At 45.8% G+C, this 14,828-nt stretch overlaps 1 protein-coding gene across 1 annotated transcript; it reads right to left on the bottom strand.

Annotated features, from left to right (window-relative positions):
* Positions 1-6,501: 6,501 nt before the first annotated feature.
* Positions 6,502-14,731, bottom strand: LOC309686174 (carbonyl reductase [NADPH] 1-like). Its single transcript, XM_082498736.1, has 4 exons — positions 14,664-14,731; positions 13,283-13,602; positions 9,620-9,727; positions 6,502-7,748 (listed from the first exon to the last, which is right to left on the bottom strand). The coding sequence occupies exons 2-4, from the start codon at positions 13,566-13,568 to the stop codon at positions 7,312-7,314; spliced, it is 831 nt and encodes a 276-aa protein (XP_082354862.1). The 5' UTR covers positions 13,569-13,602; positions 14,664-14,731; the 3' UTR covers positions 6,502-7,311.
* Between the last annotated feature and the right edge of the window lie 97 nt (positions 14,732-14,828).

The following is a 14,828-nucleotide window of genomic DNA, read 5'->3' as shown; positions in this document are numbered from 1 at the left end:
CCACCACTTCCCTGGGCAGCCTGTGAAGAAATTTTTCCTAATATCCAATCTAAACATCCCCTAGTATAACTTGTGGCCATTTCCTCTTGTCCTATCCCTTGTTTCTAGCGAGAAGAGGTTGACCCTCACCTCTCTACAACCTCCGTTCAGGTAGTTGTAGAGAGTGACAAGGTCTCCCCTGAGCCTCCTTTTCTCCAGGCTGAGCAACCCCAGTTCCCTCAGCCGCTCCTCATAAGACTTGTTCTCCAGTCCCCTCACCCCACCTTCATTGCCCTTCTCTGGACATGCTTCAGCACCTGTAGTACTGCAGGGGTTTGATATGACAGAAGTGGGGGACCCAGCACCTAGCCTTGTTTCACTTCATACCACTGGCCTCAGCCCATCGATCCAACCTGTCCAGATCTCTCTGTAGAGCCTTCCTACCCTCAAGCAGATCGATACTCCTGCCTAACTTAGCATTGTCTGCAAACTTACTGAGGCTGCACTTGATCCCCTGGTCCAGGTCATTGATAAAGATATTAAGAGATATCTTTGGATATTAAAGATATAAAGAGAACCAGCCCCAGTACCGAGCCCTGGGGAACACCACTTGTGACCAGCTGCCAACTGGATTTACCTCCATTCACCACCATTCTCTGGGCACGGCCATCCGGCCAGTTTTTTACCCAGTGAAGAGCACACCTATCCAAGCCATGAGCAGTCAGTTTCTCCAGGAGAATGCTGTGGGAAACTGTGTTGAAAACTTTACTGAAGTCTAAGTAAACAACATCCACAGCTTTTCCCTCATCCACTAAGCGGGTCACCTTGTCATGAAAGGACATCAGGTTTGTCAAGCAGGACCTGCCTTTCATGAACCCAATGTTGACTGTGCCTGATCACCTGGTTGTCCTGCACGGTCCACGTAATGACACTCATCATGTTCTGTTCCCTAACCTTCCCCGGCACTGAGGTCAGACTAACAGGTCTGTAGTTCCCTGGATCCTCCTTCAAGCCCTTCCTGTAGATGGGCATCACATTTGCTAAGCTCCAGTCAACAGGGATGTCCCTGGTTAGCCAGGACTGCTGATAAATGATGGAAAGAGGCTTGGTGAGCACTTCTGCCAGCTCCTTCAGTACACTTGGGAGGATCCCATCTGTTCCCATAGACTTGTGCATGTCTAGGTGTTGGAGCAGGTCAGTCAAGAAGGAGGGCCCGGGAAACTGCAGGCCAGCCAGCCTCACCTCCATCCCTGTAAAGGGGATGGAACAGCTCATTCTGGAGGACATCTCTAAGCATGTGGAGGAAAAGAAGGTTATCGGGAGTGGTCAGCAGGGATTCTCCAAGCGGAAATCCAGCTTGACCAATCTGATAGCCTTCTGTGATGGTACGACTGGTTGGGTAGATGAGAGGAGAACAGTGGATGTTGTCTACCTTGACTTCAGCAAGTCTTTTGACATTGTGTCCCGTAACATCCTCATAGGTAAGCTTAGGAAGTGTGGGTTAGATGAGTGGACAGAGGTGGATTGAGAACTGGCTGAATGGCAGAGCTCAGAAGGTTGTGATCAAAGTCTAGTTGGAGGCCTGAAACTAGCGGTGTTCCCCAGGGGTCAGTACTGGGTCCAGTCTTACTCAAAATGTTCATCAGCAGCCCGGATGAGGGCACAGCGTGTACCCTCAGCAACTTTGCTGATGACACAAAACTGGGCAGAGTGGCTGACATGCCAGGAGACTGTGCTGCCATATGGTGAGACCTGGATGGGCTAGAGAGTTGGGTGGAGAGGAACCTGATGAAGTTCAAGAAGGGCAAGCGTAGGGTCCTGCACCTGGGGAGGAATAACCCCATGCAGCAGTCGAGGTTAGGTATAGACCTGCTGGAAGGCAACTCTGCAGAGAGGGACTTGGGAGTCCTGGTGGACAAGTAGACCATGAGCCAGCAATCTGCCCTTGGGCCAAGAAGGTCAGTGGTATCTCAGGGTGCATTAAAAAGAGCACGGCCAGCAGGTCGAGGGAGGTTATGTTCCCCCTCGACTCTGCCCTGGGAAGTCCGCATCTGGAGTACTGTGTTCAGTTCTGGGCTCCCCAGTTCAAGAAAGACAAGGAACTACTGGAGAGAGTCCAGCAGAGGGATGCAAAGATGGTCAAGCCACTGGAGCATCTCTCTTGTGAGGAAAGGCTGAGAGACCCGGGCCTGTTTAGCCTGGAGAAGAGAAGATTAAGAAGGGATCTCATCAATGCTTATAAATATCAAAAGGGCGGGTGTCAAGAGGATGGGACCAGACTTTTCAGTGGTGCCCAGCCACAGGACAAGGGGCAAGCTGTGCAAGCCAGGGACACCCTTGGGCCGCCCCGCTGCTCTTTTTGGGGAGGTTTTGGGGCCCTGGGAGCTCTGTCATAGAATCATAGAATTGTCTAGGTTGGAAGGGACCTTTAAGATCATCATGTCCAGCTATCAATCTCACACTGCCAAAACCCACCATTAAACCATGTCCCTCAGCACTGTGTCTACCTGTCCTTTGAATACCTCCAGGGATGGTGATTCCACCACTTCCCCTGGCAGCCTGTTCCAATGCTTGACAACCCTTTCTGTGAAGAAATTTCTCCTAACATCCAATCTAAACATCCCCTGGTGTAACTTGAGGCCATTTCCTCTTGTCCTATTGCTTGTTACTTGGGAAGAGAGACCGAACCTCATAACCCTACAACCTCCTTTCAGGTAACTGTAGAGAGCGATAAGGTCTCCCCTCAGCCTCCTTTCCTCCAGGCTGAACAACCCCCGTTCCCTCAGCCACTCCTCATAAGGCTTGTGCTCCAGACCCCTCACCAGTTTTGTTGCCCTTCTCTGGACTCACTCCAACACCTCAATGTCTTTCTTATAATGAGGCGCCCAAAACTGAACACAGTACTTCAGGTGGGGCCAAGTACAAGGGGATGATCACTTCCCTAGTCCTGCTGGCCACACTATTCCTGATACAGCTCAGGATGCCATTGGCCTTCTTGGCCACCTGGGCACACTGCTGCCTCATATTCAGCCGGCTGTCAACCAACACCGCCAGGTCCTTTTCCGCCAGGCAGCTTTCCAGCCACTCTTCCCCAAGCCTGTAGTGTTGCATGGGGTTGTTGTGACCCAAGTGCAGGACCCAGCACTTGGCCTTGTTGAACTTCATGCCATTGGCCTTGGCCCATCGATCCAGCCTGTCCAGATCCCTCTGTAAAGCCATCCTACCCTCAAGCAGGTTGACACTCCTGCCCAGCTTGGTGTCATCTGCAAACTTACTGAGGGTGCACTCGATCCCCTTGTCCAGGTCATTGATAAAGATATTAAAGGGAACTGTTTCTTCTCTTTTTTCATTATTTCATTATATAAAAAGCTAAAAACTTTCCTATACTAATGTGAGACTGCAGTTTGAATTATATTCTGCATGCGAGTGTTTTAAGTAACACTGGGCTGCATATATAATCTAAATTTTCTTGCAACATATTTTAGCCTGACAGGAACGCCACAGCATTCAAAGTCAGGACACTGCCTACATGTTGTGTATACTACTATAAGAGATGGGTTCAATTAAAATTACCTATGGATATAAACGAATTCTCAATTGTTGTCATCTTTATTTATATAGGAAAACACTTTTACAGAAAATTTAAGGAAACAGCATGTTAAGCTAGGTATGTTCTCTTCATCTTTTTAGGTAAACTGAACTCAGACTCTCTAGGCAGGTCTACAGTGTAGCTGTGAAAACCAAACGTGCTGCACTACACAGCCTTGGAACTGTAACGGGCACGAAAGCCTGGCCCACACCGTAGTTATCAGCACTGCAGGGATCCAGACAGAAATGGCCTGGTTGTAATCTCCTTTGGGTTCAAAAAGGTTGAGAGCAGACCAGTTTCCTCACCGACTTCCCCCATACCTTCAGACCACCGGCTTTCCAAAGCCAAGCTCTGCCGAGCAGCCGGCCTGCTACAGCCTTTGGAAACGACGGCGGCACTGTCAACCAGCACGCTGGGATGGCTGTAGCTTCTCCCTTGGAAAGTCCCAGAGGCCTCGCACGCTGTTTGTACGCAGCTGACGGGGCAGCGGGTACAGCTTCCATTCCCAAGGCTCTGCCGCTGCTGCCTGGCTGCGCCCTGCGCAAGCTACGGCGTCCCCAAGAAACTGCCTCCACTGACCAAGCTCTCACAATTGTGAATCCAGTTCCTTTGTTGTCCCATGCCACCACTGCCACCGCATTGCCAGGCGTTTTCTTTGGCTAATAAATTCCAAAGTAAAAATGGCAGTGACATGCTGTAAAAAGAAAAAGAGTAAATCACGCGTAAAAGTTTTATACAGTAGAACAGATCATTATTATTTCATCCCTTTCCCAACCTTTAAACTTTACACAATAACCACTTGGCAAGCGTGCCAGAATCTGAAAGCAACAAAATGCGTCAGACACGATGGACATGGGAGAGAAGCAGGGAGGCAGCTTAAAAAAAAAAAAAAAAAAAAAAAAAGACGTTTTGGTTGAACAATGCAAGCCCTGTCCAAAGACCCAGCCCACCACGCGCACTGTACAGCCTGCCCTCTCTGCTCCCGCCAAACAGCCTTCCCCAGGCACTCTGCCCTGCGTGGTCCCAGCTCTCTTCCCGGGACACAGTCCTCCTGCCAGTGCCACCGGGGTACTTGCTTCTCCTCCACAAGCTCCTTCCTGACTCTGACTGGTCCTGTGAGCAGCCAGGATTTTGTCTCCTGTTTCCACCCCCTACAGCCGAGGTTGTACCCACGCAGCTGATTTCTCTTTCCTTGAGGACCACACCACAGCTGCAAAGGTTGTGAAAAGATCTGTCCTCTGCTCTTCTTTCTGTTCATGCCAGAAGAAACTATCTGTAGTATAATTGGTTTCACCATGAGAAACGACATTTCTGAAGGTGGCGAGCTTAGCCATCATCTTCCACTTTGCTCCCTTACCCTGAAACAGGGGCCGTAGGTTTAACGAAGAACAAGCACTGCAAAAGGGCTTAATATGAGAATTCAAAACACAACTTTTGTAAAAATTCCAAACTTATAATTTGTTTGGCTTGAACGTTGAGAATAAAAACCCAGATCCTGAGTTAGACTTAAGAAGGAGCTTTATAGAGAGCATAGGGGATACTTAGAAACTAATTTTTATTCAACAATGGATACTGTCCAGCTATGGTAAACACATGTAGGACTCCCACAGCCTGGTCTTCGCACAAACTGTATGAAAGCTGGGTCAAGCTTTGTTTGGAAAGTTGGAACGGAAGGCAACTTTTGAAACGTAATGACTCAAGCAGCATTTCCAGTATGAAGAACCAGGTGCGATTCTCCCCTGTTGGATTACGTCTCTTAAAGTTGTGCACAAATCACTACTAGATCAGAAGAGCCATGTTTTATTTTGCAGAGACACAACTAGAAGAGCATACACAAACTGGGAATCTCTCTGTTGCACATCAGGACGGCCAAGTTCCTGTATTAACAAGATGGCTTTTGGAGCTATCATGCTGTAGGCAGTCTGTCCATAGTACGTAAAATGCATTAAAAACTTTATACAGAGGTTTTGTAACTGATCTGTTGCTCTTAAACTAAAGGCCTCAGTTGTTTTTTTTTCTTCATCGAGAATAGATTAATATGAGAACTGTTGAGGCAGCACTCATCCTGTTCTTCCACGCGCTCTGGGGCATGACTCACTTGGCAATACTTCCATCTTCAGGGAAACAATAGCTACTGTATCCTTAAAATAAACCAAACAATAATCACACCTTTGTTCTGTGCTGATAAGTAATTACCAAAACCACACATATTATTTATGTCTTTTCATCCAAGACTTCCCCAAACACAAACTGTATCAGGGGAAGACCATGTAAAACCCAGTTAACTAAGCTACTTTGGCATTGTCTTGCTGACTCATGATTAAGAATTAACATTTCCACTGTTAATTTATCATTACTAATGACAGCTTTATAGGCAATTATTTTCAGCTCCTTCAGCTTCTTACAGCAAGAGGAAGAGGGCAGCAGCCTCCCCCTGCAGAAAGCAGGGCTGTGCGCACCTCACTGGCTGGCAGGACATGGTGGAGAGAGCGAGCTGCAGGGTTATAGCCTAGGGGGCGACCAAACCCCACCTCACTCCAGCCCCCTGCCACCCCCTGTCCTGCAGCTTGGGGCTGTCCCAGCTGCCCTGCCCTACCCCCAGGCTGCCTCTGCTGCCACACGGCTCCACCTCTACAGCTTGAAATGCCCTGGCAACCCTTCAAGCTGAAGCACTCGAAATACAATAACCAACATATTTTAAATGAGAAAACAAATTTGGCGCTCTCCACGTCACTGCATCCTCTACTTGTGATCTTCCATGGGTCACTTGTTTTCATTAATAATTATGTATTTCAGTCCTACCCAGTAATAGTATTATAACATTTACAGTTCATTTCCTCTACTACATGGAGAGTGCTTAATCCAGGTTTTTAGTACGGAAACTTCTGCCTGTGCAATAAATGAACTGAAGTCCAGAGGAATAGTTTGCTGTATCAGTTCTGTAGTTTATTTTCTCTTTATATAGTCCGAACATCACACATCCAGCTACAAACTTAGCTGCAGAAAATGAAAGTGTATTTTCAAGCATTATAAATCTTTAGTATCAGAATAAACCAGTTGGATCAATACAAATCAGTAAGTAATCATTTATTCATATACATAATAAAGCAAACTGTTAAAGTTCTACTAATGGTACATAACTACTATTTTTATTTTCACCTAATTCCATTTTGTACTGATAATAAGGAATCTCTATACAGCAGCGATTCTGTCCTGGTCTTATCAGCCTCCCCCCAAACTCATCAGACTGTGGATCGCAGAACAATCCCCTCTGCGTCTAAGAAACCCTGCACAACCTGAAGAAGCAACTATGGTCCCTAGAAAGACCTATTGTGCCAAGAAAGTGTAAGGCATCTGCTACCTCATCCCAACTCCATGTCAGAGACCTGTCTCAGGGGAGCAGGAGAAGGGCTGGCAATGATTTAATTAAGAATAAATTCAGGTAAACAAGGTCAGGTACCTCTACATTAGGGCACCACTAAATCAGCCTGTATCACCTGGGCTGGAACACCCACAAATGGGATTTGGGGCTACGGAGGCAATGTTGTGAGCAGGCTGTTGGGAAGTGTACCCCAGTGTAGACTTAATCCCAGAGGAGTACCATAACTATAACCCTCATTGTAATGACGAAGGACCCTGCTTCTGCTGTGGACAGGATGAGACTGCCCCGGCTAAATGCCCTACCAGGGGCACAGGCTAATCCACAGTCGTATTATGGCTTGCATGGGTCCACGTACATAAGCTCACCAGGTTCGAACGGTTTTGTTACTAAGGAACTGGCCATGAGGACCATCAGCATCAGAAGGCAAAAGGGCCAAATACACGGGGGTCTCAGCCCCTTCATCTGGCGATTTAGTGGCTTTAGGACCTGCCATGTCTGTTCTCACCCATCCAGGGCAGCAGGCATTGAGAAGGATGTGGTCACTCTTTCTTTTCTCATTTAACATCCGAGCTTGAATCCTGGACAAGACCGTGACACCAATTTTGGATACTCCATAGGCAGTATTGGGCCAACCCTCTTTCTCATGCACACTTTTCTTGGTATCTTCCACAAATTTGGTCATGAGTTCCACTAATTCATCCTCAGTGATCGTGTCACTGCGAAACTTTTGCTGTAGTTCTCGGCTGCAGCCTCCCAGAGCTGAGCTACTTACCATACTAGAGACATTCACCACTCTACCTGGTAAAAGAGAATAAAGACTGATTACTTCTACGTGCATTAAATAAGCCCAGACACCAAAGTGAGCTTGCTCTACAGTTAGGTATTCACTACTTGGGTGAATAGCTGTAAAATATTTTGTGGGGGCTATTGCGCAGAGCTTCTGGAAGATCACAGTTAACTCAGTATCAAGTGATAGTGAACACTATTAGAGAGGGTAATTTAAGGTGTGAACCTGCAAGAGCTCTCTATCAAACTTCAGGTGTTCTTCCAGGAAATAGCCCGTTACAATCCGTAGGCACATTCATACTTGTAAGTGGCTTTCTCAGTAACGGCAGCCAGACTTTACTCTCAAAGTTCTCATCGAAAGTGTTGTCACTTCTGCAACAGCTTGAGTAAAGCGTTGTGATAATGTACCTCAAAACCCAGAATAATACAGAATTCAACAAAAGCAATGTAGTTCTTAATGCAGGGAGACCATCAGCTTGTTTACAGAATACCTGAAGATTTACAAATCCCAGCATGCAAAACTGCACTAAGCTATTTATCTGCCAGCATTTCAATAGAGAGGAATGAGTCAGCTGAATCAGTAATTCACTCATCTTCCCCAAAATGATGTTACGCTGTTTCCTTCTTTCCTGCTAGCTCACAGCCATTCCTGGGATGAACAAGGAATGAACATAAGGATTCATATCGTAAAAGCCACAGAAATTAATCCTTTCTGCCAATGCTTTTAATAACACATTTGTTCTTCACCCTTAGTGCAAGAGCACTAAATTGCAATTTTGGCACTGTTTACTCTCTCTCCTACCAGCCCCCCAAATTCATTTACTCTATCCTTTCCTTCATCCCTAGGGACTAACAGTTCCCAACTTCTCTCTCATCTGCTCAACTTCTTTTCTCTTAAAAACTTGTATGCATTTAAGTGTTGGTGGAGACAACATTTCATTCATAGCAGCAAGCACTTATCCAAATATCCATGAAAACATCTAGTGATCACAAGTCTTGAAAATAACTCTATTTAAAAAAACCCAGATCTTTAGATTTGGTGTGGGTATTGAATCCAAACACTCCCTGTTCAAGTCATCTGTGATATGTCAGTAGCCTTTCAGGGCACTTCCACTGCTTCCAGGTTTCAAGAACAGGAGCATTCTGTGCAAGACACCCATCCAATGAGTACAGATTATGTGCGTGTTGCTAATACCCCTTTATTATCAACAAATCTATCTTCTTTCATCCTGGTCCAGTCTGTTTACCATTTTTGGTAAAGTGTTTTCTTCTAGTTCCTCCTAGCATCACCAAATCACAGTAATGTACTGTACATTTTCAAGTGTAACCTTCATCTTTAAGGTTGGCCCAGATGATCTTTGAGGCCCCTTCCATCCTGGTATTCTATGATTCTATGGTAAGTGCCATTTATAACTACATCACCAGACACTTGCAAACACAGCAAAGGCTGTGATCTAGATAGACTAAGAGAAGGTTTCTGTCTCTTCAGCAGTAGCAAGCACAGACATGTCACATCAAACTCCAGCTGAAACACTGTTTTCAGGTACTTCCTTATCCTAGTTGTATCATCAAAAGCAAGAACAATTTATGTAGGCAGATAACATAGAACACGCATGGGTAATTGTGTCTTCTTGAGGGCACCATGAGAATTCCACTTCAATCAGTAACAGAAGAAAGTAACTGGCTTTAAAGCAGATGTAGATACACAGAGCAGAGACATTTTGGGGGTCAGGAAAGGCCATCTGTTCTCTTACCTACAGTACAGCAAGGCGTACTCCTTTTGCTATGGGGCAGTGTGCTTCTGACACAGGATAGGATTTTCCCATTTAATGAGTGCTAAAATTCATATAAAACTATTTCTCTACTTGTTACGTTACACTTACCATAAGGCTTCACAAGAGGCAACAATTCTGTGCAAACATTCCTGGTTCCAAAAAAGTTTGTCTTCAGTGTAACCTCTGCTTGGACCGCAAATGGAGTTGTGTCATGAACTTCTCATAAGAGGTGGTAGCAAGGGAGGGGGGCAGGGGGGGGGGAAATAAAAATAAAAAAAAAAAATCAGAATTGTACTACTGTTTGGAAGGAAGTTACCAAACTACCAAAACACAGAAGTTTATCATAGTTTCATAGTTTTTTTTTTTTTTTTTTTGCTAATTAGGAAACAGGCACACGATCAATTAAAATACATAAGAAAAATAGCGACATCACTGTCACTCACATTCTTATTAATGAAAAGATCCAGCTCTCCAATATTATATTAATAATGAGTTAATTACATTTTAACCTTTTTTTAGCCGAAGGCTTTAGCTTCAACCCAGGAGAGTTGGTTCTATCACTCTACAGAGTCATCTGCCAACCCACAAGCCATTTGTCTTTCTGCCTTTTATATGGAAGAGACAAGGAAAGACTGCTCTCACAAGGTGTACTGCCCAATCTGCCCACTGACCTGCCTGTACTTACACCCAGCGCTCAGTCTGGGCTGCCACGACTACATGCAAGTAAACTTTGAGGTGCCCTCTTCTCTTAAATGCACAGCACAGCACTTTGGCACTGTCCTGCCATACCAGGGGAGGGGAAGCGACAAAGGAAATCAGAAGGAAACATCCTGAATCTAGGATGCTACCACTGAAGATGCAAAAGTTAGACTAAGACCCCAGTACTAACATCTGACAACATGGCAGACAACTGTTTCTATATCCTGACTCTTATGTTATCACATCATCAGTTCTTAGCTGGGACTTGAAGTCCAAGCAGTGTCGAATTGCAATGGACACTGTAAAAGCTTCTATAAAGAATGCAGGGGTAAGATTTGGTGCAGTCTGAAAAAAAACAACCAACCAATCCCGACACTGACAAATACTTGTGTCATAAATCACCTCCTGAATGGACAGATCTGTGCTAACACAAACAAAGGAATGGTAATTAGCAGCTAGGAAAGGGAGCTGGTTTAGGTAAGCATAAGCAGACCACGGAACTGCACTCTAAGGGTATGATTTCAAACAGAACTGACAGCTTCCCACCAGCAAAAGTGGGGTAGGATGTGCCATCAGGTGACGATTTGGCTCAGCCATAAGCCGTACACTACACAGCCTCCACTTTGAGGGGGAAGTAAGAGTTGAAGTAATGGCATTCCTCCTCTGCTGCTACAGGCTCTATCTCTGCTGTGATGAAGGCCACCTACACAGATTAGGCAGGTCTTCACTTGTCTCCATAGCTCAGACCTATGTAACCTCAGAAGAGAAGCAGTAACAGATCATTTAGTATTTAACGTAGCCGTGTTTTTATTGCAAAAACACATCTTTAATAGCTAACTTATACTCTCAAGCAATAGGCACCAATAGCATCAAGTTTTGCACACCACTTGCTTGCATCTAAATCCAAGACAGGAAGCCAGACCGGGGTCTATTGCAAGAGTTATGACAATGGGAGAAGAAAAGAAACTAAAAACCTACACATTTCCAAAGTCCCGCTTCCATACCCACCTTGCAAGACAGAAGCTTCCCTACACTCCAAACTCCACTCATTTGTCTAACAAGATATATTACTTGTAACATCTGATAGATACACACTCCTTTGATTTAATAAGCATTACGAGAACGACTGTTCTCACAGAAGCTCATCCAGAAGGCAACCAATGGGTACATAATCATTTCATACATGAACGGTTTTTGCTGGACTAAGGACTTTGATGGACTGTCTGTAGTGCAGCACAAAAACTGAACAATAAATTAAACTGAATGGTAAATCTAATCTTTGACAAACAGCAATGACACACAGTACTACAATAAAGAAAGGCAAGCATAAATCTGCAATGGTAGCAGAAACCTGGTGAGGCAAGAAGCAAGCTTGGGTAGAAACATCAATCTCAGAAGCAAGAATTAAAGCCAAAACTTGCATCACAGCAAGTTCTTACACCCTGCTAAACCCTGCAGCCTCTGTGCTAGATACTTACACAACAATAGTTATAACTGGCTCCTCTATCACATTTCTTAATTGTATGACTTACTGCTGACTCACAGTAAGTTGTCAGCTTGAAGAAAGCCTAGGCTAAACATCTGGAAGCAACTTCTGAATAATAAAAAAAAATTATGGTGTAGTAGAGGAGTATGGAGTTAACAGGAACTCCACTGGTCACGCTATTTTACCTATTTATCTGTTCAGTGGCTCCACGATAATAAATCTAAGATCTCTCACAGATGAGCTCTAGCAATCTTGCTGCAGCAATTTGAGGAGCTTTTATTTCACCTGTCCAGGTACCCACCTTGATGGAGGCTATAGATGCTGCAAAGTCAGCAACAGGAAACACACACTGCACTTCAATTGCTGTAGCTGCAGCCCAGTCTTGCGTTAACTCACTGTCACTAGTAGGTTAAGCTAAGGCCCTGATTATGAATTGAAGAAATACAGGTCTGAGCATCTGTGGGCTTTATAAATGATAAGCATGGAGAGAGACACAATTTTAACTGTTGCTGTAAGGTTTTAACACCTCTCTACCTTTAGCATCTTGAAGCTTAGACAATTATATTAAGAGTTGCCTCCTATTAAGCTGATCTTGAACACAAGCAATCCTCCTGTGAAGTACCAGGGAAAATATACAGTGACTGGACTTAAGAACACCATTGCTGCACTCCCACTACATAAGAAGCTCCACCTTCAGCAGCAGGTGATGTTTGATCCATACTACCTGACAGGCCTCCTTAACTCATGCTGTGAGCAGATGAGTCAGCACAATGCTGTGCTTGCACAGTTACATGTCCTAACTGGAGATCAGGCAAAGAGATTAAAATAAAACCACGTTGCCCCCGCCCCAAAATATGGAAAGAACAAGTTTGTACTGGCTTGTGATTTGTTTTATCTGAAGCTAACATGATTTTCAATTTGTTTTTATAAACACCTACAAGAAGAACGCACTCTTCTACCTTACAACTGCTGTGTCTTCCTCACTTTCCCTGCCTTCCTGTCCACTAGAAGATGAAATGGTTAAGTTCTTGCTCAGCATAGCAAGGTTTAGTTTAACTGTTCTATAGGTAACTGAATAGCCTGAGAAAGTTAAAGATGAACAAAGATAACAAAATCACCCAGGGCCAAAGGTTCTTTTTTATCAACTGGAATCCTTGAGCCGGTAATGCATAGAACAAAGTATGGGGCTTGCCCAGGAGAGAAAACACAGACCCCCAAGGAACACAGCTGATATTAACACAGGTGATGGGCTCCAACAGGCCTGGTGAAACTCATGGGCACTGAGGCAATAAACCTAGCTCTGCTTGCCTAAAGTATTTTCATGCTCTGGATGTGATGCAAATGCAGTACTCCAGGGAAGCATCTTTACATGCACAGTTAGCCCAACAGATGCCAGAGGAAGAGCCATTTCACGTTGCCCTCTTATCATGCTTAAGAAGGTAGGCAGCTTGCCCAGCCAAAAAAGCAGCATGCTGTTGGCACAGAAGTCCTGTACAAGAGGCTTTGTAAAATCCTTGATGCCTCTACTATCCTTCTCCACATAGCTTTGTAGCACATAGTACTATCCCAGACAGTCTGCCTCCTACCTTTGAAAGCGATCCCTGCATTGTTAACCAGCACATTCAGCCCTCCATATTTCTCCTTTAGGAAGTCACGGAGAGCTCTGATGCTCTGCAGATCATCAATATCCAGCTGATGGAAGAGTGCACGTAGTCCTTCCTCCTGGAGCTTTGCCACTGCCTCCTGGCCACGGCCGGGGTCTCGGGCTGTCAGGTACACATCCCCTGGGAACTGCTTGCATAGAGCCCGCACAATTGCAAATCCGATCCCTTTGTTGGACCCGGTCACCACAGCCACTGGCACATTGGACATCGTCCTCTCTGAACGTACGTGTAAGTGACAGTAACTGCAACCAGCAAAGAAGAAAATTTCACACTTGGCATGACAAAGATGGCAATCTGAAAATGGATTGAAGTGTCTGTTCTTTAAAATCCTACTGAGAATTCCATTTTGAATTATGTTAAACTACATTAGAGCGCACACTAACTGTAACTTTCTAAAGTAATTCCAGAAAAATACAGGTTTGGTGTTAATGCTTTGAAGAAAGTTCAACCAGTGACTGGGGGGTGGGGTGGGCAAAGTAAGACAATTATTAATCTTCAGTACTAAATTAACTTTTGATGGGAGTAAGCTCTTCTGCACATACACCTTACAGGAACACCGTTTCCTTCTTTTGAAAATATTCAACCAGTTCAGTTCAAGCCACCGATGCAGTCAAAGTTGAAAAAACTCAGGCTCAAAAGAAGGGGAGGAGGGGCTCAATCTCCAAGTTACAGGCAGGAGACCCAGTTCTAGCGTTTTTTAGAGGGAAACTGTGGACTACAGATTGACTACAGCCAGTTTCTCCTGTTGCAGACCCCAATCAGCTCTACACACAAATCCTGCTTGCTGTTTTTTTTTTTCTCGCAGACACAGCACGTTTAAAGATGTATTTCCCCCACAAAAGCGAATTTAAAACGCTAGTTCTGATCACTTTAGACTTAATTGCCATTTCTCTTCCAAATCAGCTTGCAACTAACCACCAGCAGACATCTAGCGAGGGTGAAATCTTCACCAGCTCCTAAAAGCCCGCCCAGCTACCCACGGGCTCGCCCAGAGCCAGGAGCCGCCCTCCCGGTTCTCCACCGAGGTCCCACCCGGCTGCAAACCGCCACATTTCACTCACCACCACCACCACCTCCTCAGGGGGGCAGTTTTTCTTCCCCAGGGGAAGGCAAAGCCAACCCGCCACGACGAAGCGTGCCGTCCCCAGCCCTCAGCCCCGACTCCTCAGGGGACTCTCTCTGCTCCCCGCGGGACGAACCCAGCCGCCGCGCTCCGCAAAGGGGGCTTGAACGCCTCCAGGAGCTGCGGGGCGGGCCCGGAAAGGCAGCCGGCACTCCCTCACCCACCTACGGCACCGCGTACCTTCGCTCCTCGGCTCTGTGCGGCGGCGAGGAAGAGGAGGAGATGACGAGCTAACCGCTCGCCACACCGCGGAAGGGGGAAAGCGGACGCACCTAAGATGGCGGCGGGGGAGCCCCGCCTCCCGCGGCGGGCAGGGGCGGTGCGGGAGGGCAGGGGCGGTGCGGG

This window comes from Vanellus vanellus (assembly GCF_965231255.1).
Source record: "Vanellus vanellus genome assembly, chromosome: 1".
Taxonomy (NCBI): domain Eukaryota; kingdom Metazoa; phylum Chordata; class Aves; order Charadriiformes; family Charadriidae; genus Vanellus; species Vanellus vanellus.
Note: the sequence above shows the minus strand (reverse complement) of the source record. Positions and strands in the feature narration are given on the sequence as shown.